A 27908-nucleotide genomic window follows, 5' to 3' on the forward strand; every position below is an offset into this window, starting at 1 on the left:
TGACTGTATTTTGCGCAGGTTAGTATGACTCCAGCCTAATTTGCCTGCACTGATGCCAGCCATATTTTTCTATTCATTTGCGACAGTCCCTACAGTGATGTGGTCCTTGGGGGGTACCAGAGGTTGGACCCCCAATAATGTCAAACAGCAGCGAGACATGCAGCCGCAGCGTCTCAAGCATATTTTTCAAACACAGAAAATACTCGATTAGCACACGAGCATGTTCTGATAACACCTTGCACGCTCTCTTATCACTAGTAGAAATGCAATTCCTATTTTGGCTGCAGCACACTCTTCTTCTACCCCCCACTGGTTAAAGTTCTTGTTGAGGGCATATTTTTTCTTTTCTAGATTGTGATAAAAATAGTTATTGCATTTGAGTCCTATTTTACATTTTGCAGCATTTGCCTTCTACATCCTGTATTGCCCTGCTTATTGCTGGATGCAGAATGGGTTAACTGAGGATCCATCAGTGAGCTTGTTCAGACTGGAGATTTCGTTACCTTTTAGCTGTGTTTTTCTCAGGGCTGTGGAGTCGGAGTCGTGGAGTCGGAGTCGGTGCTCATTTTGGTGGAGTCGGAGTTGGTATAAAATAGACCGACTCCGACTCCTAAAATATATAATAAATTGGGTACAGTAATTCAATGCAGGATGTGCTGAATATTTTTTCATAGGAGTTTGGGAAAGTTATGAAATGTCCTATAAATGGCTGTTCTATTCCTGATCTAAGGCTACATTCACACACAGCGTTTTTCCTGTATTTTTTGAGGATACGTTTTTCAGCTGCAAAAGCAGATCATCTTTTTAAAAAACTGTATCACCTGAAAGGTTTTTGAGCTCATAGATAATGTTTTCAATAGCAAAAGCAGATTAGAAATCTGTTCTATCTATCCATTTATCCATATCTGTCTATCCATATCGTATCTGTACCAAAAAGAATGAAAACCGGGTAGTAGACCAATATATATTCTGTTCTATCTAAACATCTTGATTATTGGATCATAAAAATGATTAAATGTCTGAGGTTCACATTGTACTACAATACATTTTTCACTTAAATATAAGCAATATGTGTCGGAGTCGGTGTAAGGGAAATTGAGGAGTCGGAGTCGCAGGTTTGGCTTACCGACTCCACAGCCCTGGTTTTTCTGAGCTACTCTCATTTAACTTATGACCACAGAACACAAGAAAGTTGAATGTGCAGGAAAATGGATTGTAAAAGCCAAACAGGGCAAAGGTTCTAATGAAACAAAAATGTTATTTAACATGAAAAATGCATATGTGTTAATAAAAATCACCTTTTTAAGGGTAAGATCTGTGCTTGCTGGACCCATGAGAATGATGGTATGGCAGTAATGTGACCTGACGGTCAGCTCATCCTATGGGGTGTATGAAATCTAGTCCTGCTAGTGATGGGTAGACGAGTTATTGTGGGTGCGGGTATGGAAACTGTCGGGGAGGATACACCGAGCGGCTCCAATCTCTGCTGATGTTGAATATAAACTGTAAGATCTCCTGTTTAGTTTTATGGGTCTGTTCTGTTCACACTTCTTATTACACTGGATCCTTGCTGTCACATCGGATCATCTGGTAGTTGTGAGTGTGAATACAATAGATACCATCTAATGGTCGGGACGTGTAAAGGATTAATATCCCTGGATGACACCGCGCATAGATCTGACACATCACACGCTACATGGAAGGACAGGTTTGGATAGTTTCCCGGCCCCCGCTCAGCGCTACTTCTCTTGACCGAAACCCAGCTCCGAATCTCGTAGACTGGTGATAGCGTATGTGGCAGTGATAGCTGTTTTTTGTTTTTTTTGACTTGTTAACACATAAAGAGAAACTGTCAGCACAATTTTGCATGTTACAGTAAAGGTATGGCCACAATGACGCTGTTATACAGGCTAAATCGATTCCTGTAGGGAAGAAATCCGCTTTGTGGTTATTTTGAAATTTTCAGGTAATTATCTTTACGTGCGCAGGGGCTTGACTGGCAGTGCGGTTTTCGGAACCTGCCTCTGGTGTCTGTATTACAGGTCACTGCTTTGATCTGTCTCCTGCTTGAAAGTTTGCGCCGGCGCCGACCTCTCCACAGGCAGCGCTTGCGCGGATGGATCTCCAAATGATCTTCATTATAAAGTCACTGTTCACGCACATGCGCAGACTAACCTCCTGGCTGTTTACAGCAAAATGGCGCAGGTGATGGTGCATGTGCCGATCGAGAGCTTAGTTCAATGATGGCCTTTAGAAATGTAATTGAGCCAAAATCTCCGTCTGCGCTTCTGCTGCCACTGGTGCCATTTTGCTGAAGATCATCTGGATATCAATCTACGCAAGCACGAACCGCAGCAAGGACGGCGTCAGCGCGAGCTTTCAAACAGGTGGCGGGCCACTGTCATACAGAGGCAGGTGTAGGGGCTTGGGCAGAAACCGAAAACCCTGCACACAGTCCTACCCTTATGCACCTTAAGCTTATTACACCAAAACTTAAAAGTAAAGAACCACTGCCATGCAGATTTCTGGACTAAAGGTATCTATTTGATCTGTATCACAGCATCATTTTGCCATGTCTTTACTTTAAAGGGAAGCTGTCACCAGTTTTGTCATATATCACGTAAAACTTCTTATTCGGCACCTGTGCTTAATTTCATAAATGGTTATATAGCCCCCTGACTCCCCCCTGTATACCCGCCAAAAACCTTTTGAAGTTCTCCCGTTCTGTAATGCTCTCTCCAGTCCGATGGGTTTGGCTTCTGGCCTCACCATCCCTACTCCCGGTTGCTGCTTCCGTCCTCCTTCTTTAATTCACTTGGATGACGCCTCCTGCGTCTTCCACATTGCTGGGCGAAATCTTGCACCTGCGCAAAGAAATCACAGCTTACGCCTGTGCGCTATGCTTTGCCCTAGTGCGAGCAGAGCTGAAAACATAAGTGCACATGCGCCAGCGTATGCACTCTTATGCTTTCGGCTCTGCATGCAGTAGGTCAAAGCACAGTGCGCAGACGTGAGCGGTGATTTCTCTGCGCAGGTGCAAGATTTCGCCCGGCAATGTGGAAGATTCAAGAGGATTCATCCACGTCATTCAGAGAAGGAGGATGGTGAGCAGGAGGGAGGGATGGCGAGGCCAGAAGCCATGCTTATCGGACCAGACTGAGAGGATTAACATACAGCGCGGGAGAACTTCAAAAGGTTTTCGGCGGGTATACAGGGGGAGGTGGTTTTTATAAGCATTTTTGGAATGCGGCACAGGCACTGAATAAGGTAATGGTTTTAGATGATACAGTGAAGGAAATAATCATTTGCTCCATTCCTGATTTTGTAAGTTTGCCCACTGACAAAGACATGAACAGTCTATAATTTTAATGGTAGGTTAATTTTAGCATTGAGAGATAGAACATCAAAAATAAAATCCTGAAAATCACATTGTAGAGGGGAAATTCAGCATCAGAACTTTTTGTGCTTCTTCTATCTCTGGACTAATTCACAAAAAAATAGTTGTCTTTTCTGTGACCCCAATGAGAAGGTAAAGCTAATCTTGTCCTTTTTGTGTTTTGCTACAGTATCATTTCCACATATGCCTGGCTCTGGAGGCCCATGGTCCGCGTTGGTAGAGACTTCCAAACCATGGGACTACTATCCTCGAAGAGAGAAGGACAGAGATCGTGAAAGGGACAGGGACCGTGAGAGAGAGCGGGACAGGGACAGAGAACGTGAACGTCCGAGAGAGCGCGAGAGAGATCGAGAAAGAGAGAGAGAGCGTGATCACAGTCCCAGCGTGGGAGCTTACAACAGGTGAGAAAAGCTTGTATTCCATGAGGGCAAATGTAGATTTGTTTTTCATACACTTTAAAGGGGGTCTGTCAGACCACACTGACAGTGTGCACTAAGCACGGGGACTTGTAGGGGGATACAGCCCCTATAAAAAAAAAAATCTCACTTTTAGTGTTGTAACCACTGCCTCTGTTCCGCAGAAGTTTAAGGAAATACACCCTGGGTGTGGCCAAGAGGTTCAGCGCACTGCTCCACCCACTAGTTTTGCATATCTCCACGTCCTTCACTGGTGATTGACAGAGCTGGCTTACCTGAGCTTTCTTTGCAGGCAGTGCTAGCTTCAGGCAAACCAGTAATATCTGCAAATCACTTGTAAGAGAGACAAGTGCATGCGAAATCAGTGGGTGAAATGGTGCACTGACCCTCTTCTCTTGACCTCTCCAAGAATCCCCCAATTGCCTTAAAGAAACTTTCCCATGAAGATAATTTTTTATAAATCTGTGTATATACAGTGGCATGCAAAAGTTTAGGCACCCCTGGTCAAAATTACTGTTATTGTGAACAGTTAAGCAAGTTGAAGATAAAATGATCTCTAAAAGGCCTAAAGTTAACGGTAACTTTGCTCCTGAGGAAGTGTACAGTGTGTACACGAAACGCGTAGAGTTTATGGAATAAAAAGAAAGTTATAATCACTGCTTGGTCCTTGGATTAACTCCTTGTGAACTTTGGACTGGAACAGCGCGATCCTGAAAGCCGGACTTCTCTCCTTCCTATATATAAAGTTAAAGATGACACATTTGTTTTGTATTTTAGGCTAAAAAGTAATACACATTGTCATTTTTTCACATTTTAAAAATTACAGAAAGAAAAATGGTCCGATGCTAAAGTTAGGGCACCTTTGGAGATTTGTGTGCTCACATAACTTTGACCAAGGTTTCAGACCTTAATTATCCTGTAAGGGATATGGCTTGTTCACCCTCAATGTTAGGAAAGGCCAGCTGATGCAGATTCCACAGGTTTAGAAACACATAGCCTCCTCTAACCTTGTGTGAAAAAACAGCCACCATGGGTTCTTTTAAGCAGCTGCCTAACACTCTGAAAATGGTGGAGGCCCACAAAGCAGGAGAAGGCTATAAGAAGATAGCAAAGCGTTTTCAAGTTGTCCTTTCCTCAGTTCAATATGTAATTCAGAAATAGCAGTTTACAGCAACAGTGGAGGTCAAGATAAGGTCTGGAAGGTCAAGCAAAATTTCAGAGAGAGCTGCTTGTAGGATTGTTAGAAAGGCATATCAGAACCCCCACTTGTCCGCAAAAGACCTTCAGAAAGATTTAGCAGATTCTGGAATTGTGGTAATTGTTCTACTGTTCAGAGACACCTTATCAAATATGGCCTTCATGGAAGAGTAATCAGAAGAAAACCTCTCCTGTACCCTCACCATAAAATTTAGCATCAGAGGTATGCAAAAAAAAAAATAAACAAGCCCAATGCATTTTAGAAACAAGTCCTGTGAATCGTTGAAGTTAAAATAAAACTCTTTTGCCGCAGTGATCAAAGGTATGTGCAGAGAAAAAATTGCATAGAATTTCAGGAAAAGAACATCTCTCCAACCATTAAGCATGGGGATGGATCAATCATGCTTTGGAGTTGTGTTGCAGACAATGGCACAGGGAACATTTCACAGGTAGAGGGAAGAATGGAGTCAATGAAATTTCAACAAATACTTGATGCAAACATAACACCATGTGTAAAAAAGCTGAATTTGAAAACAGGATGGCTTCTACAAATGGATAATGATCACACACATCAAAATCCACAATAGACTACCTCAAAAGGCGATAGCTAGAGGTTTTTCAATGGCCCTCACAGTCCCCGATTTGATCATCATTGAAAATCTGTGGCTAGTCCTCAAAATAGCAGTGCATGCAAGACGACCCAGGAAACTCACAGAAATGGAAGAATTTTCCAAGGAAGAATGGCTGAAAATCCATCAAACAAGAATTGAAAGACTTTTGGCTGGCTACTAAAAGCGTTTACAAGCTGTGATATTTTAAAAGGGAGTGCTACTAGGTACTAACTATGCAGGGTGCCTAAACTTTTGCATTGACTATTTTCCTTATTATAATTTCTAAAATGTAAAAAATGACAATATATAATTTTTTTTGGCCTAAAATACAGAGAAAATGTGTCATCTTTAACTTTAGCCCTTTTAGAGATCATTCCATCTTCAACTTGCTTAACTGGTCACAATAACAGTAATTTTGACCAGGGGTGCCCAAACTTTTAAATGCCACTGTATGTTTTACTGTGTATTGTGTGTAAATATGCTCATCTATCGCCGTCTTCTCCGGTGTCCAGCGCAGTTCTGCTCCTTTTCTCAGTGACGTCGCCACTCTTCCGACTCTCTGAATTCTCTTTCACAATGTAATCCCATGGAGCCTGGTTCTGACACTCTATAGACTTACATTGTAAAAGCCACTTCTGGGTGTCACAAAGTGCTGTGTGTCCCCAGAGAGTCTGCAGAGCGCTGATGTCACTGAGAAAAGGAGCAGAACTGTGCTAGATCCTGGAGATCTTGTTTCTAACAGCCGAGGCTGGAGATGAGCTTCGATCACTGCTGTTAACCATTTAAATGCTATTGTAACCAATATTAGCACCCACCAGCTTCCATTAGGGTTTCTCCTGCAACACAATTGAGGGGCATCCATGGGTTACCCTCGCAGTCTGGGGACCTTCTGAAGGCCCCCCATTACTGCCATCTTGAACCCCTTTGGAGATCAAACCATTTTTGTGAAGATCAACCTGTGGAGATTGAATTGATCGCAGGTTCATTCAACACAGGGTACTGCAAGGAGACTAAAAAAAATAAATATAAAAAAATAACATTTTGAATCCTCCCCTTTCGAACTTTAAAAGTAGACCTGAAAAAGAAATCATTCGGTTTCGCTGCATCCTTGAAAGTGCTGATTACTAACATATAAAATTAATCAGAACCATATGATAAACACCATATAGAGAAAAAGAAAAATCATTACCCAAAGATTACTGTTTGGTCACAACTGCCAAAAAGTGATCAAAATGTGTGTACACACAATCAATTCGCCATGTGAAAAAATCAAGTCCTCATATGGCCTCATCGACAGAAAACTGGAAACGTTACAGGTCTTTGAAAACAACACAAAAAAAAATTAGGAGGACTACATGGCATGAGACTCCTAGTCTAGTAGTGATAATCTCCTGCTGATAAAACACTAATTTTTTTTTAAAAATTTAAACCGCAGCACACAGCCTAGTAAGCGACACATCCCTCGTATCAGGACCTCTGCCCCCACATTATGCTGCTGTACATAGAAAAAACATGCTGACAGATTTAACCATATATAAAAAAATATTTCTATCCGTTGTGCAGCTACAACTAATAGATGGTACTCAGAATGCCCTTTATGGCTCCTAAGACGCCACATGACAGTATACATGGTTCCTATTGTGTGACGGAGTAATAAAGCAATGGTGGTATTTGGGCTGAGAGGCTCACATGGTTGGTAACCCCTTTGGGGGTTGTCGTGGTGCACGTTACATGTACTTAAGTATATGTAGCCTTCTTTAAATTGGTTTTTCAACTTTTCTCCCCGTACTGTAAAAAAAACCCTGAGTATCCTCCACTTCATATGTAACTTTATTTTTTTTGTAATGTTCTGTTTACATAAAGATATACCAGAACAGGACAGCAAAATAAAGGGTATGGTAAGGAATAGATCTAAAAAATAGATCTGTAAAATCTAAGCTGCCCCTCTCCCCTTGTTCTGGCTTTTGGAGGCATTCACATGGCAGTCATTGCCCTGACCCTGCCAGCACATTGCACTATGAGTCAGTGTTGCCTTTGATAGATGTTGGGTAGCTTACAGTGTTTATTTCGGCTGAGTATTTCCCCTCCCCCTGCGCTGACCCCATAGTTTGCGGTGTCCGGTAAATACGGAGGATATAAGTGCAGAATAGGCACCAGCGATTAGAACGTTCTTGTTTTTCTCCGCAGTCGCTGTGTTCTGGTCCTGTAAATGGCGTGTGTCTTGTGTTACAAATTACAGGGGGAATGTTTTGGAGTTTGGGAGTCTTGTCCACATATGTTGAACAGAAACCTTGATTCTGTTCCAAAACATAAAGGAGCATTTTTGCTTAACCCATTCAGGGCGCTCGCTTCTACTCCCTACTCCTAGATCTCAAGGAGTTAACCCTAACAGACTTAATAGTTTCCAGACAAAGCCAAGTCTCTCTGCTCCCGCCAGCTATGAAAACACTGAGGCTGCTAACGGGAGGCCTCCGCTTTTTTTTTTTTGTTTTGTTTTCCCCCTTTCGCTGTGTGTAAATGGTTCTCTCTCCTACCACCGCCATATGGTTCTTCCTGAGTGAACCAGGCCTTGCCATGATTAAAGACAGCCATGTGGGCAGGAGACCTTCATCTTTGTCTTACTCACGGTTAGGCTGTATGCTAGTTTCTTCTAATGCATACATGGATTTTCCACATCAATGACTTTATTTGCAGTGCAGAATTAAGGTTCTGTAATAAAGGTCAGCTGCCGCATGGTATTTTTAGTGTTGGGCGTATAGATGTGCTGGTTATGCCGCTTTCATTTGCAGTGGCTTTTGGGTTAAAGTCAAGAACTCCAACATATACCTCTAACAGATGCCACAGTATAGGCACTCATGGCATTCACCGGCCCATAGTCTATTTATAAAGATTTTCACATATATGTACACATACACAGACCCTTTAAAGAGCCTTGCCACATGATCCTAGCTATAACGCCAAGCCGTAGTCTTCTCTAAAAGGATAGGCCTCAATTTTCATTCAGCTGTTTCAGGCTTCTTCGCCCTTGTCCATGCAATGTAGGGGACTGGTTGGCTGGGTTTCTGGCTTTCAGAAGAAGGTCTTAAGGGGTGGAGGGTCTATTTAACTTGAAGCTGTCACTTGATAAATGCTACCCAAACCATGGGATTCTGGCTACATGATTGCAGCCAAGTATATTTTTCGCTGAAACTCAGGGATCGGAGGCTACAGGGAAATGCCTTCCTGGCCAGATTCTCCCCATCCCTCTACTGATGATTGACAGGTCTTACATGTGTAGGTAGGGAGAGACCTGTCATCACCTGGAGCCGGGATGGGGTGAATGGACTGACGTGGGTGCAGGACTAGTCTTGTCTCTGCCCATGGTTCCTGATCGCCGTCTCAAACTGTTTTCTTTGACATGCCATGGCATATCAGGGAAAAATATAATTGGCTGGTATCATGTTGCCTGTAGAATCAAGTGACAGGTTACATTGAAGGTGGCCGCCAAGAGGCAGTTACATGCCCATTTGCCAGAGATCATTGCATGGTTTGTCTCCATCAGTCAAATCGGGGTCTCTGATACATTTCACGTATGCACTAATGTTCTTAGCACATACGGTAAGCATACACGGCAAATGGGAAGCTACCCTTAGGCTATGTACACACGCTGCGGATTCACCTGCAAATTTTTCTCTGCAGATCCGCAGGTAAAATGACCTGCGGATTGGCCAGCGGTTTTCCCCTGCGGTTTGACACTTGGACAATGGAATAGGTGGCAAACCGCAGCAGAATCTGCAGCTTTACCGCAGTGAAAAAACCGCAGCATGTGCACTGCGGATTGTAAATCACATAGACTTATATTGTACTGTACACTGCAGAACTGCTGCGGATCCGCAGAGGCCAAATCCGCAGCTGATCCGCAGCAGAATCCACAGTGTGTGCACATACCCTTAGGGTGTTTTCACGTGCAGCCTTTTTTTTTTTTTTTTTTTATTAGCTTTTTCACCTGCATTAAAAAGGCTGGCTATGGACAGAAGACTGCATAGAAAATTATGCTCGTTTTAGGTGTCTTTTTTATGCTTCTCTATAGGCAATTTGGTGCTATGCCATTTTGATCTAAGTGGGGAAAAACTACAGTAAAAATGCTGAAACAATTGACTTGCTGCATTTAAAACATAAATCTCCACAAGTCAAAAAATGCATGGGGTAAAAAAAACCATGTGAAGGATAAATCTTAATTTTGCTGGCACTGGTAAAAAAAGGATTAAAACTTCACTTGTGAACAAGCCCTTGCTGTTTCAGATGCACTTCCGTTTATAGATGGCGGTTATATTATTTTGCATTTGCCTGGTGTTCCGTATGCTGCTTTTTTTTTTTTTTTTTTTTTATATATATATGAACCCTCGATTAGCTGGGGTTAAGGGACATCTATTGCACAGGTGTCAGCCCTGAAAAAGAGGGGTATAAGAATAAATGCCTATGACTTCTATAAAAAAAAGAATTGAGTGAGTTTCGCTTGATGTGTTCAGCATAACTTTTCTGCTTTGTGTGAGACGCAGAGCACTTGTTAAACACCATGTTGTGGTGCTGTGCGCTCCGCAGACGTGGCTAGCCCGCACATGTGGCCTGTGCCAGAGCCTTCTGATGTAGCCAGACAGCATTACGTCGTTCACAGAGTCGTATCGAGAGCCAGATCTGCAGGAGTCACTATACAGCAAGAATTTCACTCTGCATCTCCCAGTCTGTATGGCTGTGACATGTATCTTCCCTGTAGGCAGTAAGGCAGCTTCCAGGATGTGACAGCTTAGGAAGGCTCGGCACACAATGCTCATCGTTGGCTGTCTGCAGACTCTGGTCAGTATGGACAAAGAAAGCCCGGAGGTTTCATGCCTAATTACCCTCGTCGTAGCAGATGAGGAGGCGTCTGATCATTTTATCATTACTCTAGCACTACACTTCTCTTCCATAGTTTAATGTTTTCTGAAGAACCTTGAGTCTTATTTTCACATATAGTGTAAGAACTTGGCTGAGTTGGCGTTTAGGGGCTCTACCTCCTCCCTTATACTCTTATACTTCATCACAGGGAGCTGCCAGGTTTCCCCTACATCCTTGTGTATTCCTCTCCTGAAGTACGCCCTATTAAATGGTGGTCTTCATACAACCCATGATGACCGTGTGTGGAGAAGCCTTACTTATAGCATACATACCGCATGGTGGCTCACTTACCGCCATCGTTGCTCTGCAGTTCTCTACAGATCCGTCCACGGGCAACATGTGCATAGCGTTTGCATGTTGTGTTTGTATCTTCCTCATTTTTCCCATGCTCCAGGATGAGGAATACAGCTATTGAGCACCAATATTAGCATGTTTTGTTCTCTAGCAGTCACATTTGTTAAAATTAACCACAGTAAACACAGTACAGTCATGAGGATTTCTGTCCTTGAATTAGCTGATCAGAAACTGATAATTGGTCATTTTATCAGCATGTTCAAGCTATTATCCCAGTTTTATTACTTTTTATGCCACTCATTCAAAGGTGACTACCAATATGGCTGCACTTCGTACCGAGCAGGTCGAAATCTCCAGGTAAATGGGACTATAGATAGACAGAGGTTGACACTTCCCCAACACACTGGCATATCTGACCATGTAAGGCAGGATTTTTGTCAGGTTTTTATAATTTATTAATTCTTATTTTTCCAGTAAGATCTAGAGCGATTATCTCTTCCTGAACTCTTTTTGCACAATTTAAGACTCTTTATCTATAATGATTAGAACATCAGTACATCAAGGGATAGCTTCTGGGGAAGCAAAACACCCTCACAGATCACATCTGGTCCTCATCTCTTGTGATAGCATCTTGCTGTATGTCTCATTCGTCAATGTGATCCATATTGAAACCATTCAGTCCTATGTTTGCAAGGGAACAGAGCATTTAGAGGGTGTGGTGTCCCTTTTCAGAAAGCTTTCCCATAGCTACAGTTTCTATAAAGGGAAGAAAAAGTATTACTTACTGTCCCCCTGTCTAGCGCCAACTCTTCGCCACTGCCTGGTCTCTGTTTGCAGACAATCTGAGTTCAGCAGATAGTGCGGTCTGCACCGGCAGGGTCTCACACCTTACTGATTGGCTGCAGCAAGGTTGACGTGTTTTTGACAAGCGGCAGAGATGCAACGCTGGAATGGGGGAGCATAAGTAATTGTTGTCACAATGGTTGAGGAAAACAATGAAAAAAAAAAAAAAAGGCCCCCATACACGTTAGATGGCTGTCGGCTGAATAATCACTCTGTCTCCCATACAGAGGAGCACCTTGCTGTGTTCTGTACAAGAGCCTCTAGCACAGGGTTCCCCAACTCCAGTCCTCAAGGCCCACCAACAGATCATGTTTTCAGGATTTCCTTAGTAATTTGCTCATGTGGTGATTGCTTCACCTGTGCAATACAAAGGAAATCCTAAAAACATGACCTGTTAGTGGGCCTTGAGGACTGGAGTTGGGGAACCCTGCTCTAGCACGTTCCTCTGGCAGCGGCGTATCTCTCGGAATCAAAACTATCAGCTGCAGAAATTCCTCTCCCCTGACACCACCTGTCGCTTGAATGTCTGGATTCCCCCTCATACATATCAGCCTATACCGCCAACTTTTAATGTTTTGGGTCCTTAACCAATTTCTTCTGGACCATCATTTTGTGCATAATTTTCATTAAGTACAACAAACATTAAAATTTCTGTGGTCTTGAGTAACTATCTGTCATTGTGTTAATGTGACACGGACTCCAGCACTGTGAGTTTTTTTTTGTTTTGTTTTTTTTCTTTACAGTGAGGAAGAGCGATACAGGTACAAAGAGTACAACGAGAGAAGCGAGAGGAACTATGAGCGCCACAGGGAGAGAATTAGCAGAGAGAAGGAGGAGCGACACAGAGAGAGGCGGCATCGGGAAAAAGAAGAGTCCTCACGGCATAAATCATCAAGAAGGTAATATCAATTTAATTTTCTAAAACTACAAAATGCTCAGTAAGGACAAGATCAATTCTTTTCTTGTCCAAGGCAGGTTTTCAACGACTTAATGTAATGCAATGAGGTAGTTTCTATACTTTCTAAAACAGTCTGAGTGGATGATTGTTGAGGCAGGATTTAAAAGCATAAAAACCTTGAGTTTTTATTGTCATTAAAGGGGTTGTCTGGTGCTGCTCACTTCCATATCATTAGAATAGGACACATGCACGTGTCCTGTCAGGTATGTGTGTAATGTCAAAAGTGTCGCTCACCTCCTGACAACCACCTTTAAGAACTTTGTGATGCAGGAGTATAGCTTTTTAAAGGGAATCTGTCAGTAAGATAAACCCTCCTAAGCTGTCTGTATAGGCATGTAGGGCATAGGAAGCTGAATAGAATGATACCTTGCTATTAAAAATCCAATGTCTTTTTTCAGAGAATGCCACAGTTTTCCTTTTTGTAATTGAGCTGTCAAGAATGGGCTGGACACAGAGCCCCCTGAGAATTTTCCTCAAGAGCTTATTTTAAATGAAGAGTAATGTTACCAGTGTGATTGGCACTTTGCTCTCCTGATATCACTGCACAGCTGTGTGTGATTTTTAACTAACACATTTTCAGCATTTGTCCTCTCATAGTGCTTCAGCGTCCGTCTCACACAGCCAATGTGGAGGGAAGTGCAGTGCAACAGCGCTAACAGTACTGTGAGGAGAGCTGCTAGAAGTGTTTGTAATGAAGCAAGGTTCAGCTCTGTTGTACTGTTAGTTATAATCAGAACCAGCTCTGCAGCAGAGCTGCCAGCACTATGGCACGCAACTGCTGCAAATGTGTCTGGTCTGTAATGAGACATACTTCAGCTCTGTTAATACTGTGTTGGGTATAATCACACACAGCTCTGCAGTGAGATCAGGAGAGCAGACTATCAGTTGATTGTCTCACGTATTTTAAATATTCTCTGGAGGCAGATTCTCAGGGAGATCTATGTCCGGTCCGTAGATCTAGCAGTTCATTAGCATATAAAAAAAAAACCTGGATTTCTCTGGAATAAGATATCAGATTGCAGATCTCAAGGTATCATTTTATTCAGCTTTCTATGCCCATGCCCATATAGATGGCTTAAAAGGCTGATGCTACGTAGAGATTTCCTTTTAAAGTTTTTTTTTTTTTTAAGTGAATTTGTTTTTCTACATTATTTTTTTTATCCTAATTATGTGACTAATTTTCAGCACTGAAAATGCACTTGCATTCTTTAAAATGTTGACAGTCCTCCAAACAAATTGTCCCGGGTGAATGTTGGCTGTACTGGTTTGATTTCAGCGGCCCTGGTATCCATTACGTGTTGATGCCAGTTTCTCATCACTATTTTGTTATCACTTCCAGCAATTCTCCCAGATAGGTTTGTTTTTTTGTTTTATTACCGTAAGTAGAATTGTTTGATTCTTTGCAAATTAGAAGAACACTTCAATTTCTCCTCTTTTTTGTGCGGCCCGGTGCACAGGATACTCTGTAATGTCTCAGCAGGCGCTTATGTCTCTCTACAGTAAGTTTCTTCCACCTGGTGTTTATGCTCAGAATGGTTTCAGTATGTTCCCAGTCAGCTTTTGATTAATGGCTTGGGTTCTTTATAAAAGTCCTTGCTGGTATAATAAACATTAAAAATTGTGCTTTTTATAAAATGCTACATGATTTCTTCCTTACCAAAAGGCATTTTCTTTGATGTTTCCTGTTTAGTTGCATGATAAAATGATTGTAATCAGTAAAGAAAATTGTTCTTCCTTTTGTATTTTATACTGGTTTTCTTTGTCATTTTTGTTTTCTCATCCTTTCTAGATAAAAACATATAAAGCACAAGGCTTAATTTTCAAGCCTTTACGTTTTTAGTTAATTACATGGATGTGATTTTTCACAAAGTCCACACTTTGTATTCTACTAGTTGTGTATTCCTAGAAAGCAGACTTTTCCAAAAACTTCTGCTACTGTACTAATCATAAGTGGAGCTTGCCAATATCCATGAACATGTATGTAGCTGATTTCTTGCTTGCAGATATCTGTTGAATGTGAAAATACCCTAAATGTGGCAGAACATATTCTCACATGATGCAGAGACAACCGATGCACCCATCCTTCAAAGTGAATGTACAAGCAGTCCGATCTGTGGGCAGCATGGTATAGAGAAAGGAGCCGAGCAGAATTAGTTTTCTGGAAAATTTTAATATAACTGCTCATTTTGATGTTGGTGACCGTTCTTGTACACAAAAAAGGTCTGTTTCATCAGTGTTTTTGATCAGTTTGTGTTAGGTTTACCATAAGTTTCATCAGGTTTTCTTGGATAAAAAAAAGACTGCGGTTTCTAAAGCATATTTCTTATTGGGGGACACAGATTACCATGGGTGTATGCTGCTGCTGCTAGGAGGCTGACACTATGCAAAAACAAGAAAATTGGCTCCTCCCCGGCAGTATACACCCACCGACAGATACCAAGTACCTCAGTTTGGGCTTAGTGTCTGTAGGAGGCGGACCGGGATCTCCCCAGATCTGCAGTTAACTTTTGTTCCCTTAGGTTTTCTAATAGAACATTTTAATTCTCTGTCTTTTATTTTTCAGATTCAAGTCGGGAAACAGGGTGTAAGTTTCACCCTGCTTTCCCATATCAGGCGGCTGAGCGAGCAGTGTGGCGTACCCCACATCGCAACTCTCAGTACCGCTGGCAGGACTTTTTCCCTATCACCTTCTGGTGCTATGGGTTGTGGTCAGGTGGCTGGTCCTTGCCAAATTCCCCTCCTCACCCCTCTCTCGGGACAGGGCTGAGAGGAAGACGGCGATCGCAAGTAGTGCATCCTCCTCATCCAACAAGAGGTTAACGCCGTCTTCTGCAGGATGCGGGTACAGAGGACATTTCCCAGCGGCTTGCCTTATGCTCGTTGGGCCCCTGTGATCATCCTCTTCAGGGACGTCAGGTAAGATTCTGAACGATCCCTTTAGCCCCGCATGTCTCAGGAAGCAGAAATTGATTTTTTTTTTTTAATTTCCCGCCCCTCCTCCTCCACTAGTTGCACACCTCACAATCTCAGCCGCGCTCCTTTGATACAGGGGCAGGAGCTGATGGTCAGTCACCGGGGGTCTACCTAGGCATAAGGGGGGGCCTTTTTTTATAGCGGGGTAGCGCAGACTCACTTTTAATCAGCGGCGCCGCTGGCATCAGTATACAAGTTTGGGCACGGAGGGAGACCGCTTCACTTTCACTTTCGTTTTCAGTTGCGCTCCCTCCTTCCCTCTCTGAACGCGCTCTTTTTCTCACTGGGCGCGCTTTTTCACACGCCCATTTCAGCCTATCACGGGATGTCTCTCTTTTTAGGGAAGGCAACCCCCTTTTTTTTTTTTACCGCGCCCCTTCGCTGCCATTGCCCAATCACGTCCCGGCGCCAGGCCCCGCCCACCGAGTTCTCTGCCAGCTTCCTCCTGCAATTTCACTGGCTTCCTGCGCTGCTTGGGGGAGCACTCTCAGGGTCCTGCTGCTCGTCTGAATTTCGGTAGGCTCGACGCTTAATGGCAAATTGGCTCCCCTCTGCAGTCCCTGTCTGTTTGCTGCGGCCATAAGGCTTAACACAGATTAGATATTAGAAAAAACTTTGACAGAGTGATCAATGAATGGAACAGGCTGCCACGAGAAGTGGTGAGTTCTCCTTCAATGGAAGTCTTCAAACAGAGGCTGGACAGACATCTGACTGGGATGATTTAGCGAATCCTGCTTTGAGCAGGGGGTTGGACCAGATGGCCCAGGAGGTCCCTTCCAACTCTACGATTCTATGATTCTATTCTCAACCCTTCAACGGCGCTTTCCTTCAAGCCTACCGTTACCCACTACGCCTGTGCACGCTGTAAAAAGAAGTGGACGTCGGGTCAGTCGTCTCCCCTCTGTCCATCCTGCAGTCCTTCAACTATGTCGGCCTCTCAGGAGCACACCGATGCCCGGGATGAGGGTACTTCTCCTCTCTGAGTGGGCTGTGGCAATGTCTCAGTCGGTCTCTGATCTGACTAAAGTCTCTCAGTCCCTAGTCCAGGTCCTAGAACGTTTGCCTCAGCTATCTCCAGCCACCTGTGCACCGACCGCCTCACATGGTGAGTCGTCCGCACCTGACCGCGACCTTCAGAGGGACAGGCTGAGTAGGATTTCTAGGAAGCGCGTTCTGTCTGGCTCATCTTCCAGTTCGCTAGGCCCTTCTGCTTCTCCCAGGTGTCCTTCTCCTTCTTCAGAGGACGACCCTAGGTCAGACGACGAACTCCAATCGGGATCTAGTTCAGAAGCAGATAACATATCTAAAACACGGGATATGGTCGATAGTCTCCTCTCTATCTTCCAAACCCTGGAAATTAAGCAGGACAAGCCCCCGCCTCAGGAATGTTCAGTTCCATTTAAACGAGCTAGGCCTCCATCCTGAACCTTTCCAAACCACAAAGAGTTTGATACTACACTAACCAAACATTGGGAGCACCCTGAGCAACGCTTCTCAGGCCGCAGGTACTTAGATGTCCTGTACCCCTTTGATGTAGATTTACTCACAAAATGGACCAAAGCCCCTGAAAGTGGATCCTCCCGTCTCTCGCATAGCCTCTAAGACGGTTCTATCCCTCCCGGATGGGGCATCACTTAAGGTTCCAACAGACAGGCAAATAGAATCTCTAGCTAAATCAATTTTTGAGGCATCTGGCGAATCCCTCTGTCCGATTTTCGCCTCTGCCTGGGTGGCAAAAGTCATCTCGGCTTGGGCAAAAATTCTTCGCAGGGGCATCTTAGCGGCAGCTCCTCAGGATTAGTTGGCAGATATCGCAGATCAAATTAATCATGCGGGTAAATACCTTTTGGCCGCCTCCTTGGATGCGGCAGGGTGCGTAGCAAGGGCTAACAGCAACATAGTAGCCGTACACTGAGTCCTTTGGCTAAAGTCATGGAATGCGGATACCACCTCTAAAAAGTCACTTACCAATCTGCCTTTCCATGGCTCTAGGCTCTTTGGAGCCAAGCTGGATCAATTAATATCCGATGCTACTGGTGGTAAAAGCACTTCCCTTCCCCAGTCTCGACCAAAACGCTTTTTCAACAGAAAAGGTTTCCGGCCTTTTCGTCCCTTCTCATCCACAGACAGATCTGCCCAGCAAGATCGTCCTTCCGCCTCTAGGGAACGAGAGCAGTAAAAACCCGCTCCCCACTGGAGATCTAGAGGTCAATACCCCAGGTCTTCAGGCGCCCGTTCCGGTAGGTTTTCCTCCCAGTGACGGGTCGCCCCCACCTGGAAGTTCTTTCAGAGTTGGAGGCAGGCTTTCCTTTTTCGTGGACGCTTTGCTGTCCGTTGTCGACGACACTTGGGTCAGGGAAATCATTGCATCCGGATACAAGATCGAATTTGCTTCCCCCACCAAACAGACGCTTTTTCCTGTCTCGACCTCCAAGACAGCGGTCTCACATTCCAGGTTTCTTTCAAGCCGTTTCCTCCCTTCTTTCCGCCGGAGTGATTGTTCCCGTTCCCCCAAACGAACGGTTTTCAGGGTTCTACTCAAATCTCTTCGAAGTTCCGAAGAAAGACGGTACCTTTCGGCCGATCCTGGACCTCAAATTGCTCAACAGCCACGTGAAGGTTCTCCACTTCAAAATGGAGTCTCTTCGGTCGGTGATAGCCTCATTGGAGCCTGGAGAATTTCTCTGCTCTGTGGACATACGGGATGCCTATCTTCACATCCCTGTTTGTTTACAGCATCAGAAATATCTTCGTTTTGCGATCCAGGAAAATCACTACCAGTTCACGGCTCTTCCCTTCGGCCTGGGTTCCGCCCCCCGTGTTATCACGAAGGTGATGGCGACAGTCATGGCCATCCTTCGCTCCAGGGGGATCCTCATCATCCCTTATCTGGACGATCTCTTGATCAAGGGCTCGTCCAGCCTAGACTGTCTTCACATAACCTTGGAAACTCTTTGCCGTCTCGGATGGATAGTCAACAAGGAGAAGTCCATTTTGAGCCCCACTCAGTGTCTGACCTTTCTGGGCATGGAATTCGACACGAATCTAGCCCGTGTGTTTCTTCAGAGGGAAAAATATGCGGCTCTTTCCAAGGGAATTTGAACTCTAAAACATCCAACGCCCGTTCCCCTTCGTTCCTGCATGAAGGTCCTGGGGAAGATGGTAGCGTCCATGGAAGCAGTGCCCTTCGCACAATTTCATCTTCGCCCCCTCCAGCTGGCTCTTCTCTCAGCCTGGGACAAGACCACGCGGTCTTTGGATCGTCCCATTCTCCTCCGTCTCAGGGTGAGGCAATCCCTGACTTGGTGGGCAATGCCACAGTCAGTCCTTAAAGGGAGATCTTTTCTCCTGCTTCAGTGGCAAGTCATCACCACCGATGCCAGCCTTCTGGGATGGGGAGCCGTGTTCCATCAGAAAACGGCCCAAGGCCGCTGGAACCCACAGGAGGCTCTTCTCCCTATCAATCTTTTGGAAATCAGAGCCATTTTCCTGGCACTTCTTCGCTGGCAGCCTCTCCTCTTCGGCAAGCCGGTCCGCATTCAGTCGGACAACGCCACGGCTGTGGCATACATAAACCATCAGGGGGGCACACGCAGCAAGCAAGTAATGGCAGAAGTGGCCAAGATACTGCGCTGGGCAGAACGTTACGTTCCGGCAATCTCCGCCATTCACATTCCAGGGGTGGAGAATTGGGCAGCCGACTTTGAGTCATCAAGGCCTAGCATCAGGCGAATGGGCCCTTCATCCCTCAGTCTTCGATCAGATATGCCACCGCTGGGGCTCCGGATGTCGATCTCATGGCATTGCGGATGAATCACAAAGTTCCGTGCTTCGTAGCCAGGTCCAGGGACCCTCTAGCCGTCGCTTGCGACGCTCTAGTAATTCCGTGGGCCCAGTTCCAACTTCCTTACCTGTTCCCGCCTCTTTCCTTGATCGCTAGAGTGGTCAAGAAGATCAAATCGGAAGGCGAACCAGTGATTCTTGTGGCTCCAGACTGGCCAAGACGGCCTTGGTACGCGGAGCTGGTGAACATGCTCGCGGACGATCCCTGGAGGCTTCCAGACCGTCCAGATCTTCACTGCAAGGCCCCCTTTACCACGAGAATTCTCAGTCTCTGAGTTTAACGGCATGGCCATTGAGGCCGCGATCCTAAGAGAATCAGGCTTGTCCGACCAGGTCATTCAAACTATGATCAAAGCCAGAAAACCGGCCTCTTCCCGCATGTACCATAGGTACTGGAAGGCTTTTTTCCGTTGGTGCGACAATAAAAAAGTTTTTCCGATGGCTTTTTCTAATCCATCCATACTTGGTTTTCTCCAGTCCGGATTAGATACGGATCTGTCCCTCAGTACTCTCAAGGACCAGGTTTCCGCCTTGTCTATCTTCCAAAAAGAGCTCGCTTCCTTAGTGCAGGTTAAGACCTTTCTCCAAGGGGTCGCCCATGTGGCTCCGCCTTATCATTCGTCAATAGATCCATGGGATCTTAATCTCGTCCTTAGCGCTCTCCAAAAGGCGCCGTTCGAGCCTATCCAGGACATTCCTTTATCCATTCTCTCATGGAAGGTAACCTTTTTGATTGCCATTACATCTATCAGAAGAGTTTCTGATTTGGCAGCCTTGTCATGTTGTTCCCCTTACCTGGTTCTCCATCAGGATAAGGTCGTCCTCAGGCCCGTTCCTTTTCTTCCTAAAGTGGTATCCTCTTTCCATATCAATGAGGATATCGTTCTCCCATCTTTTTGTCCTGCTCCTTCTCACCCTCTTGAGAAGTCCCTCCACAAATTGGATGTAGTCAGAGCCTTGCGTGTCTATCTCGACAGGACCGCTTCATTGCGTCAATCTGATTCCTTGCTGGTCATCTCTGAAGGTCGCCGGAAAGGGCTTCCGGCGTCCAAATCCACTATCGCTCGCTGGATTCGTTCGTTCTACCATTCTGGAAGCGTACCGACTTCAGGAAAAACGGTCCCCTCCAGGAGTGAGAGCTCACTCCACCCGGGCTGTGGCTGCTTCGTGGGCCGCTCGTCACCAGGCTTCGGCTTTACAAATTTGCAGTGCCGCGACCTGGTCGACCTTACACACTTTTGCAAGGTTCTACAGGGTTCATACCCAGGCCTCGTCTGATGCAGTTGTTGGTGGGAAGGTTCTGCAGGCGGCGGTGGCGCACAGACCAACCTAAGCCCTTCCTGTTCTTTCGTTCCTTATTGCTGTTCCTGCTCTTGGGACTGCTTTGGAATGTCCCATGGTAATCTGTGTCCCCCAATAAGGCGATAAAGAAAGATAGATTTTTGGTTCTTACCGTAAAATCTCTTTCTTGGAGCCTTCATTGGGGGACACAGCACCCTCCCTGTTTAAGTTGTACCGTGTTGGGCTTTGAGCCCCTTGTTGGGTTGGTACATATGTTGTTAAAGTTCCGTGGCTTCTCCTACTGCTTTCTCACTAACTGAGGTACTTGGTATCTGTCGGTGGGTGTATACTGCCGGGGAGGAGCCAATTTTCTTGTTTTTGCATAGTGTCAACCTCCTAGCAGCATCAGCATACACCCATGGTAATCTGTGTCCCCCAATGAAGGCTCCAAGATAGAGATTTTACGGTAAGAACCAAAAATCTATCTTTTTGATACACGGATGGCATCTGGGTGCTGTTAGATTTTTCAGTTTTTCTTCATGGACTCATAGACTTGCATTGATGCGTTTGGTCCAAAACTCTGATCAGTATCCGGCAAGACTCTATGCTTCTGTGTTGACCACTTGGTCCTAGGAAAAAAATCTGAATTGCCCCATAGATGGAAAAAAAAAACATGGATCGCATTCGTCCAAGAAAAACTGACACCTGAATGAGCACTAATATCATTTATTCATTGACAACCCTGGTGTTTGCTTGCAGATAAGTAAAGTGGGTGGTACTAATTGGTGATTGATAGCTACCTCTGCATTAAGTTTTACAGTGAAGACTCAGTCACTGAATTGGACCGCTCTATGGACTCGTATACGTACAAAAAACAAGGGATTTAAATGAATGAAATGCAAGTTTTAGTGAAACTTTTTCACAAAGATGTGTATCAATCTCATCAGCTCCTTTTGCTATATAACATTGTTTCCTCAGATCATATTCCATTTTCAACATGAGCAGTTCGTTTAAATGACTGAAGGAGCAAAAGACATCTCTGGTCAAAAAAAGACAGTATTAAAGCCAATGGCCTGGGCAGCTAAAAAGATCTATGCTACAAACTTCTAGCAATGCTGGATTCACAGTTGCACTGCTCAGTAGCATAAAGCCCTCAATGCTCCTACTTCTAAAAATGTGCTACATAGATGTGAGATTGAATCCCTCACATCTGTGTGTTTGTGCTGTATATGGGAGACATCATGGCATCTAGTCTCTACCCGCTAGATTAGAAACCATTGAAATTTAGAGAGGTAAAAAGCAGGATACCATATCATATTACTAGAATGGTTCTTCTCCTCTTGTGCGCTTATATTGCAGCCTATAGTGAAGTTACCTAAAATGACTAGTGCACTTTCAGATTGTTGTGCAGGTAACTATTGAGCCTTGAATCTTATAACCACCGTGTACCTGTGTGCTTCTTTCCCTAGCAGCAGCAGGCGCCGCCATGATAGTGAAGAAGGTGACAGTCATAGAAGACACAAACACAAAAAATCCAAACGGAGCAAAGAAGGTAAAGACACAGGGGGCGACCCTGCCCCAGAGCCAGAGAGCGTTGTGACAACTGCTGACTAAACCTGCGAAACAGACAACCAGTGCAGAAACTACTACTCATTTTACCAGATTCACGGGACAGGATGCCGTTGTTAGAAATACAAGTATTTTCTACAGGGTATTAAAAATCTTAACATTTGTTGGCATGATGTTTGTTCACAATTTTTTTTTGTATTTTTCTGGTTTCTGGGGAAAATAAATAGATTTTTTTTTTCATGTTTTGTTTATTATTAGTTATGTGATTGTGTGTGCGCATACATATACACTGATTAACCACAGCATCAAAACCATTAACGAGGAAGTGAATAGTATTGGTTATCTTGTGACAATCAGTCACAAGTCAGTTCTCATAGTTGATGTGTTTCACAGCAGCAAGATATGAGCGACCATGACATACGACTGGGTCATCATATCTCCTGGTCTTGTGGGGGGTGTCATCGGTACCAGAAGTGCGTCAGAGAAAGACAACTAGTACTGTAATCCTGCGATAGTGTCATGGACTCCCTAAGGCAGCCATGTTATCTATATTAGTTCAATGTGAAATCACTGCACTGCACTGATTGGTGGCGCAGTGGTGGGAGCAGGCACCACCGTGCCTCTGCAGTGAATAATCCCTGTATTGCCATCCTTGTGGTTTATCAGCGTTTGTTCCGGTCATGTGACCGGAAATGTGGGACTCTGGAATATGCACAGTCGGATGCTACTAGTGTCGCCCAAATAGGAGGAACCACCAAAAAAATGGCACTGGATAACAGCGCCTGCGCAGTATAGTATAGTGTGTGTGTATATATATATATATATATATATATATATATATATATATATATATATATATATATATATATATATATATATATATATATATATATATTATAGTGTCGCCCAGAGGAGGGAGATAGCGCGGGGTATTCGCGCCTGCGCAGTGAAGTGCAGAGTCCTGTATCAATTCTAAAGGCAGTCAGCAGTGTCAGATCGGGGAGCTCATAATGCCTAGATGGAGGCAAGGGATAAAAACGCCAGGTGGTGATCGATGTATAGAGGTAGCAGGTTCTATTGACACTTATGAGCATGGATTAGTTATAAAGAAATCTGAATAACAATACAATGCAAAGCAAAATGGTCAAGTAAAAACAGACATAGCGTTTTGATAATATGCACAACAAAAGAATAAGCAGAGTAGTACATTGTAGGAGTCCAAACTGAGTCCAAAGGCTACACAAGGTGATACATTGTTGGATTCAGGGTCTCTTTGCCTACATCGGGCTGCTGTCAGATCAGTTTGAAAAACCTGCTGACAGATTTCCTTTACAGTAATGATTGCTGGGGCTGTGATTGCGCTCCATACTCATCCCCAGAAAGGTGCTTTGCAGAGCTCCATCTGAATGAGCATATGCACCTATGTCCCATTCAATCTTTACTTTTTTCATCCTCGGCGGTCTCTTAGAGATTGAATAGAGCAGAGGCATGCAATCTCAACCTCCACCCCATTCACATGGAGGCTAATCTCGGGGTAGTAAAGAATTTTGTCTTTTGTTTGTGCAGATAGAACAAGTTTTCCATCTGTGTAATGTGCCTTCAGGGGGTTGACCTAACATGGACCACTGTGCCCCCATAATTACCTTTTACAATGTTCAAATGTAATATTCTGACAAAATCGATACTACTGTATTATATTCCATCTCGTCCAATTTGTTGCATGCCAACAGGATATGTCATAAACGTCCCAGAAGGGAATAACCTTTTAGTTTAGTATAAATTATTTCCTTAAAGGGAATCTGTCAGTACAAAATGACTGTTCAAACCAGTCGGTGCATCTTTCCATCTACTTGTTTTGCATCTCTCTCTGCCCTTGTCTTGGCTCATGTAAAATCAGATCTGGGAAATCAAAGCAGTTGGTGATGGATTAAATACCATTAGATGAGATGGTGATCTGAACTGATTGACCATGTTTGTGCTTACGGTAGTTTGAACAGTCATTTGTGCTGACAGTCTCCCTTTAAAGGGAACCTATCAATAATGCTATATACATGTAAATATGGGGTTCAATCTTTAGTTACATAAAAGTACAATCCTACCCGGCTGCCTTACTTGAAAGCTAAACTACCAGCAGAAAATAAAAGTACAGTGGGAGAAATAAGTATTTGATCTGTTGCTGATTTTGTAAGTTTGCCCACTGACAAAGGCATGAACAGTCTGTAATTTTAAGGTACGTTAATTTTAACATTGAGAGAGAGAACATCAAAAATAAAATCCAGAAAATCACATTGTATAAATTATATAAATTTATTTGCATTTTGCAGTGAGAAGTATTTGATCCCCTACCAACCATTAACCCCTTTCTGACATATGACGTACTATCCTGTACAGGTGCCCTGGGACTGATAGTACGTCATACGCGATAAGCCGTGCTCACGGGGGGATAGGGAAGCATCGCGCAGGGAGGGGGCTCCCTGCGTGCTTCCCTGAGACCCTCAGAACAATGCGATGTGATCGCCTTGTTCTGAGGGCCTCCTCCCTGCAGGACCCCGGATCCAAGATGGCCACGGGGTCCTGCAGGGAGGTGGCTTTTCAGTGCCTGTTGAGAGCAGGCACTGGCAAGCCTCCCGCACTGCCTGTCAGATCACTGATCTGAGACAGTGCTCTGCAAAGTGTCAGATCAGCGATCTGATAAAATACAGTTATGTCCCACCCTGGGAAAAAGTAAAAATATTTTTTTTTTTTTTTAAAAAAAACCTAAGTAAAGAAAAAAAATATTCCCCAATAAATATTTCTTTATGTAAAAAAAAAAAAAAAAATAAGTACACATTTAGTATCACCGCGTCCATAACGACCCTCGCTATAAAACTGTCCCACCAGTTAACCGCTTTAGTGAATCCCTTAAAAAAAGGCAAAAAAAAACTGCTTTATCATCATAACGCCGAACAAGAAGTGGAATAACACGCTATCAAAAAGACGGATATAAATAAACATGGTACCGCTGAAAACATCATCTTGTCCCGCATCAAACGAGCTGCCATACAGCATAATCGGCGAAAAAATAAAGCTATAGCTCGCAGAATAAAGCAATGCAAAAATTATTTTTTATATAAAATTGTTTTTATTGCATAAAAGCGCCAAAGCATAACATGATATAAATGAGGTATCGCTATAATCGTACTGACCCGAAGAATAAAACCGTCTTATCAATTTTACCACATGCAAAATGGTAAAAACGCCCCCCAAAGGAAATTAATTAATTGCTGAGTTTTGTTCATTCTGCCTCCCAAAAATCATAATAAAAAGCGATCAAAAATGTCACGTGCCCGAAAATGGTACCAATAAAAACGTCAATTTGTCCCGCAAAAAATAAGACTTCACATGACTCTGGGCCAAAATATGGAATAATTATAGCTCTCGAAATGTAGTGATGCAAAAACTATTTTTTTGCAATAAAAAGCGTCTTTTAGCGTGTGTCAGCTGCCAAACTTAAAAACCCGCCATAAATAGTAAATCAAACCCCCCTTTATCACCTCCTTAGGGAAAAATACTAAAATTAATAAAAGTATTTCCATTTTCCCATTAGGGTTGGGGCTAAAGTTAGGGTTAGGGGTGTGGCTAGGGTTGGGGTTAGGGGTGTGTTGTGGTTAGGGTTGGAGTTAGAATTGGGAGGTTTCCACTGTTTAGGCACATCAAGGGCTCTCCATACGTGACATGGCGTCTGATCTCAAGTCCAGCCAATTCTGCGTTGAAAAGGTCAAACGGTGCTCCTTCTCTTCCAAGCTCTGCCATGCCCCACATATGGGGTATCAATGTATTTAGGACAAATTGCACAATAACTCTTGGTGTCCAATTTCTTCTGTTACCCTTTGGAAAATAAAAAATTGGGGGCGAAAATATCATTTTTTGTGGAAAATTTTTTTTCATTTTTATGACTCTACGTTATAAACGTCTGTGAAGCACTTGGGGTTCAAAGTTCTCACCACACATCTAGATAAGTTCCTTAGAAGGTCTAGTTTCCAAAATGGGGTCACTTGTGGGGGTTTCAACTGTTTAGGCACATCTCCAAACGCGACATGACGCCCGCAAACCATTCCATCAAAGTCTGCATTGCAAAACGTCACTACTTCCCTTCTGAGTCCTGACGTGTTCCCATACAGTAGTTTTCTCCCACATATGAGGTATCAACGTACTCAGTACAAATTGGACAACAACCTTTGGGGTCCAATTTCTTCTGTTACCCTTGGAAAAATAAAAAATTGGGGATTAAAAGATCATGTTTGTGCGGGAAAAATGATTTTTTTTTTATTTTCACGCTCTGGCGTTATAAACTTTAATGAAACACCTGGCGCCTCAAAGTTCTCACCACACATCTAGACAAGTTCCTTGGGGGATCTAGTTTCCAAAATGGGGTCATTTGTGGGAGGTTTCCACTATTCAGGCACATCAGGGGCTCTCTAAATGTGACATGGCGTCCGATCTCAATTCCAGACAATTTTGCGTTGAAAAAGTCAATCGGTGCTCCTTCCGAGCTCTACCATGCGCCCAAACAGTGGTTTACCGCCACATACGGGATATCAGCGTACTCAAGATAAATTGCACAATAGCTTTTGGGGCCTTGTTACCCTTGGGAAAATAAAAATTGGGGCTGAAAAGATCATTTTTGTGGAAAAAATATAATTTTTTAATTTTACGGCTCTACGTTATAAATTTCTGTGACGCCGTTGGGGGTTCAAAGTGGTCACCACACATCTAGATAAGTTCCTTGGGGGGGTCTAGTTTCTAAAATGGTGTCATTTGTGGGGATTTCCACTGTTTAGGCACATCAGGGGTTCTCCAAATGCGACATGGCGTGTGATTTCAATTTCAGCTAATTTTGCATTGAAAAGTCAAACTGCGCTCCTTCCTTTCTGTGCTCTGCCATGCGCCGAAGCAGTGGTTCCCCCCCAACATATGGAGTATCAGCGTACTCGGGACAAATTGCACAATAACTTTTGGGGTCCAATTTCTCCTATTACCCTTGGGAAAATAAAAAAGATTGGACCTGAAGTAATTTTTTAGTGAAAAAAAGTTAAATGTTCATTTATTTTTTTAAACATTCAAAAAATTCCTTTGAAGTACCTGAAGGGTTAATAAACTTCTTGAATGTGGATTTGAGCACCTTGAGGGGTGCAATTTTTGGATAGGTGGCACGTTTAGGTATTTTCTATCATATAGACCCCTCAAAGTGACTTCAAATGTGATGTGGTCCCCCCAAAAATAGTGTTGTAAAAATGAGAAATCGCTGGTTAACTTTTAACTCATAACTTCCTAACAAAAAAAAAATTTTGGTTCCAAAATTGTGTTGATGTAAAGTAAACATGTGGGAAATGTTACTTAAGTATTTTGTGTGCCACGTCTCAATTTTATCATATCTCATTTTCAAAATTTTCGCCATATTTCTGTTTTTTTCACAAACGCAAGTTATATCAAGCAAATTTTACCGCTATCATGAAGTACAATATGTCACAAGAAAACAATGTCAGAATCGCCTAGATCCATGGAAGCGTTCCAGAGTTATTACCTCAAAGGGACTGGTCAGAATTGTAATAATTGGCCTGGTCATTAACATG

The 27908-nt window shown here is 43.7% G+C and overlaps 1 protein-coding gene across 3 annotated transcripts in view; it reads left to right on the top strand.

Annotated features, from left to right (window-relative positions):
• Window positions 1-22536, top strand: part of FIP1L1 (factor interacting with PAPOLA and CPSF1) — a 69246-nt gene extending 46710 nt beyond the window's left edge. For 2 of the 3 annotated variants that reach the window (XM_073583537.1, XM_073583535.1), the window contains 3 exons: window positions 3567-3798; window positions 12416-12571; window positions 22197-22536. In XM_073583537.1, the coding sequence (XP_073439638.1) occupies window positions 3567-3798; window positions 12416-12571; window positions 22197-22341 (533 nt within the window). In that variant the 3' untranslated portion in view covers window positions 22342-22536. The remainder of the gene's footprint in view (window positions 1-3566; window positions 3799-12415; window positions 12572-22196) is intronic. The other variant, XM_073583536.1, reaches the window with a different exon arrangement.
• Window positions 22537-27908: the final 5372 nt, after the last annotated feature.

Source organism: Dendrobates tinctorius, unplaced genomic scaffold, assembly GCF_039654945.1.
Source record: "Dendrobates tinctorius isolate UK_male_01 unplaced genomic scaffold, ASM3965494v1 ptg000079l, whole genome shotgun sequence".
In the NCBI taxonomy this organism is placed as follows: Eukaryota; Metazoa; Chordata; class Amphibia; order Anura; family Dendrobatidae; genus Dendrobates; species Dendrobates tinctorius.